Raw genomic sequence first — 1921 nt, 5'->3', positions numbered from 1 at the left:
CACAGCCCATCAGCTCGGCAAAGGCAGTCTTGTCGCCTGTGATAGCCACACCTGAGGTGTCACCAGTGGATAGTACATTAATCATCGCCCTTTTGCTATCAGCGGTAATGGTAGCACGGGCAGTGGTGGGTAATACATCGACTGGGAGGGAGATCAGAACAGCGTGTGATATGAAGATGTTGAACTTCTCATTGGTATCCTTCACCTCCAAATTCAATGACAAGCCATTGGACTGTTCGGCCATGGTGGGGTCCATTTTGATCTCTAAGCTCTGCAACATCATCCAGAGTGGCATTTCCAACAGGAACGATTCGTCCAAATCTGGCTCTGGGTACACTTTCTTGCCGTGGCGAAGCTCTTGGGTGCCTGTGAGCATGAAGTTTCGACGGATACCGCTCTCTTCGGCATAACCGATTTGCTCCAAACAGTCGGCCTCCAGATACCTGGCCTCCATGTTTGTAGGATCGCTGAACACAGCTTGGTTCATGCTTTCAGCACACCATCGGTAGTTACCGTTGTCGTGATGCCATTGGCCTCGCTCGATAACAGCCTCAATCCCACCCATGTCAGCCACAAACTGCTGCGCTCTCTCCACCGGGGGTAGACGCTGGAAACCTGCGGGATTGCCATCCCACCAGCCGACGTAAAACTGATATACCTCCTTGGAGTTGTGTTTGAGATGACCGTAGTGCCCACGTGTATTAAAGTACGAGTCCATGGACTTGGGCATTTCGATTGTCTCACTGATTTCCTCCATACCAAATCCAAGATTCAGTAGTCGAACGGCCTGGTCATGAGTGAATTTGATGTAGTCGCGGGTCATGGTGAGATGTTCAACTACGTTTTCGTTTCCGAACTTCGGCCAGTGATGCTGACCGATCATAGTTTGAACTCGATCGCCATATCTCTGGATAGTTTGTTGAATGCACGTGGTCCACTTCATTGGGTCTCTTGCCTTCGCTCCCCTGAGTGTCAAAAAGTTATGTGCAGACATCACCGCATTCTCGCCGGTATTTAGCAGTCCCCAGTCTTCAACCCATGTGTGCATTTCTGCGGGAGCCTCTGCACTCAAAGTGAGCATAAACTCAAAAGTGATCCCAGCAATGGTGTGTGTTTCAATATCCTTTGTGATTTCCAGAGTGTCTCCGGCGTACGTGAATAGGGAGTTAGATTGCGTGAACGAGAGACCAGCATGAATACTTGCGTTTTCATTGGCAGGTAGGAGATTACCGATTTGCCACCATGCCCGTCTCCCCATATTACCAATGACCATGTAGTTTTCGGACAGTGCCTCATTGGCAAAATTGAGTGGTGCAATAACCTGAATGTTTCCTTTGGACCAAGTTTCCTCATCCACCAGTCCTAGAACCCCTCCGAAGTGGTCCATGTGGGAGTGTGTGAAGACTACAGCAGCTAGTGTCAGATTGGCGCCCGTGTTCGGTCCAACCTCTTTCAAATAGAAACCAAACGCCTCTTTGGCCGTCGCTTTGGTGCCGAGGGGGTCAAATACAATAAGACCTTCGGGTGCTTCAATGATGGTCATCACCGCCAGATCGAATCCACGAATCTGGTACACCTTGTCCATCACTTTGTAAGCTCCTACTCGGGTCATCAATTGAGCTTGTCGCCAGGTAGATGGATTGACACTGTCTGGACAAGGAATATCATCGTGAATCATCTCTAGATAGGGATCGGAATCCGATGCCACTTGTCCCTTTTCATCAACTACTCTTAGACTCGCCGGCGCTACTACAAATCCTCGATCCGCATCTTCAAAGTCCGTAAAATCTGAAAAGTCAAGGTTGGCAACTGAGTCAGCAATCACCTGCTTGGTGACATCTGAAGCAGGCTTGTAGCTATCGTCTAGGGCCGCCGCTGTCGCGCATATAGCTGCAGCGTGCAGTGCGTATGTAAACTTCAT

General features: G+C 49.6%; 1 protein-coding gene across 1 annotated transcript; it reads right to left on the bottom strand.

Moving 5' to 3' along the window:
- Positions 1-9: 9 nt before the first annotated feature.
- Positions 10-1921, bottom strand: SARC_03512 (hypothetical protein; the record flags this gene model as incomplete). The annotated part of the gene is made up of 2 exons (XM_014302691.1): positions 10-51; positions 77-1921. The coding sequence occupies 2 exons, from the start codon at positions 1919-1921 to the stop codon at positions 10-12; spliced, it is 1887 nt and encodes a 628-aa protein (XP_014158166.1).

This window comes from Sphaeroforma arctica (assembly GCF_001186125.1).
Source record: "Sphaeroforma arctica JP610 unplaced genomic scaffold supercont1.180, whole genome shotgun sequence".
NCBI classification, from domain to species: Eukaryota; class Ichthyosporea; order Ichthyophonida; genus Sphaeroforma; species Sphaeroforma arctica.
The sequence above is the reverse complement of the archived record's forward strand: the minus strand, read 5'-3'. Positions and strand labels throughout refer to the sequence as shown.